The sequence below is a fragment of the Trypanosoma theileri genome (assembly GCF_002087225.1).
Source record: "Trypanosoma theileri isolate Edinburgh chromosome Unknown TM35_Tth_24_V1, whole genome shotgun sequence".
Taxonomy (NCBI): domain Eukaryota; phylum Euglenozoa; class Kinetoplastea; order Trypanosomatida; family Trypanosomatidae; genus Trypanosoma; species Trypanosoma theileri.
The window spans coordinates 186,479-188,225 of NW_021639866.1; the positions used below are offsets into that span (position 1 = coordinate 186,479).

At 45.3% G+C, this 1,747-nt stretch overlaps 1 protein-coding gene across 1 annotated transcript; it reads right to left on the minus strand.

Annotated features, from left to right (window-relative positions):
• Positions 1–208: 208 nt before the first annotated feature.
• Positions 209–1,699, minus strand: TM35_000241700 (vacuolar ATP synthase subunit B; the record flags this gene model as incomplete). The annotated part of the gene is made up of 1 exon (XM_029027582.1): positions 209–1,699. One exon carries the CDS (start codon positions 1,697–1,699, stop codon positions 209–211), a length of 1,491 nt encoding a protein of 496 aa, XP_028881086.1.
• Between the last annotated feature and the right edge of the window lie 48 nt (positions 1,700–1,747).

The window sequence follows — 1,747 nt, forward strand, 5'->3', positions numbered from 1 at the left end:
TAGTAGTAGTAGTAGTAGTAGTATATCTCCTCCACTTAGGCAATCATCAACCACCATTCTCATCATTCCTCTCTTCCTCTCTTTTTTTCCTTCCTTCCTTTTTTTCTCTTTTTGTTTTCTTTACTTTTCTTTCTTTCTTTCTTTCTTTCTCTCTTTCTTTCCTTCTCACTCAATGCTACTTTTCACCTTCATTCTGTTCTGTTCCGATCTACTTGCGCTCAGGCTGACGATCGTAGAACTCGTTACGTGTCTTTACGTCAATCTTGTTGAGTAGAACCTTCGGGAATGTACGGAGAAGTTGCCAGCAGAGATCCAAACTCTGAAAGACATCACGGGATTCATAAAATCCTTGACAAATAAACTTCTTTTCAAACTTCTCGAGAAACTCCAAATGCAATAAATCCTCACTGCTTAATGCCTCTTCACCAACAACGGCCTTCATGGCTAAAATATCACGACTGATCGCATAGGCGGCATACATTTGATTGCTGACACCACCATGATCTTTACGGGTCATACCCTCACCAATAGCATTCTTCATCAAACGACTGAGTGAAGGTAAAATATTAATAGGTGGATACAACTGACGATTATGCAATTGACGATCCACGTAAATTTGTCCCTCCGTGATATATCCAGTGAGATCTGGAATAGGATGTGTAATATCATCATTTGGCATTGTTAGAATAGGAATCTGTGTAATTGATCCAGCACGGCCGAGCACACGACCCGCACGTTCATAAATAGACGCTAAATCCGTGTACATATAACCCGGGAAACCACGTCGTCCAGGCACCTCCTCACGAGCCGCAGAGACTTCTCGAAGGGCATCTGCATAGGAACTCATATCAGTGAGAATAACCAACACATGTTTGCCGCAATCGTAGGCGAGATACTCCGCCGTAGTAAGAGCGAGACGTGGAGTGACAATACGTTCAATAGTGGGATCATTTGCCAAGTTCATAAAGAGTACGGTCTTCTCCATAGATCCATTTTCCTCAAACTCCGTACGGAAGAAACGTGCGGTTTCCTGATTCACACCCATGGCAGCAAAGACAATACAAAAGTCTTCTTGTTTTCCCTCTTTTCGCACCAATCCCGCCTGTCGGACAATCTGCGCGGCGATCTCATTATGTGGAAGACCAGCACCAGAGAAAAGTGGAATCTTCTGACCGCGCGAAATAGACGTCATCACATCTATAGAGGAAATACCGGTTTGGATCATCTCCTCCGGGTAGACGCGGGCGCGTGGGTTAATAGGAATTCCCTGAATATCACGATACTGCTCTGGCAGCACCGGTGGGCCATTGTCGATGGGAATGCCCGATCCATTAAATACACGACCCAACATATCTTCACTCACGCCAAGCTCCATCACCTTTCCAGTGAACTCACACTTGGAGCGCATCACATCAATGCCGGATGTGCCCTCAAAGACCTGCACAACGGCTTTACTTCCATCCACCTCCAACACCTTTCCACGGCGCTGGGTGCCGTCGGCGAGTTCAATCTTCACAATCTCCGCAAAGGTGGGGAGTCGCACATCCTCTAATATCACCAGCGGGCCATTCACCGCGCGAATGGTGGTGTACTCCAAGTGGGGTTGAACGGTGTAGTCCTTCTGCAGCTCCTTAATGTGCTCCGCCAGCAGCTCCTGCTTGGAGAGCATACGAACATTCTCCGCCTCGTGATTACCCATATATATATATATATATATATATATATATATATATATATATATATATGT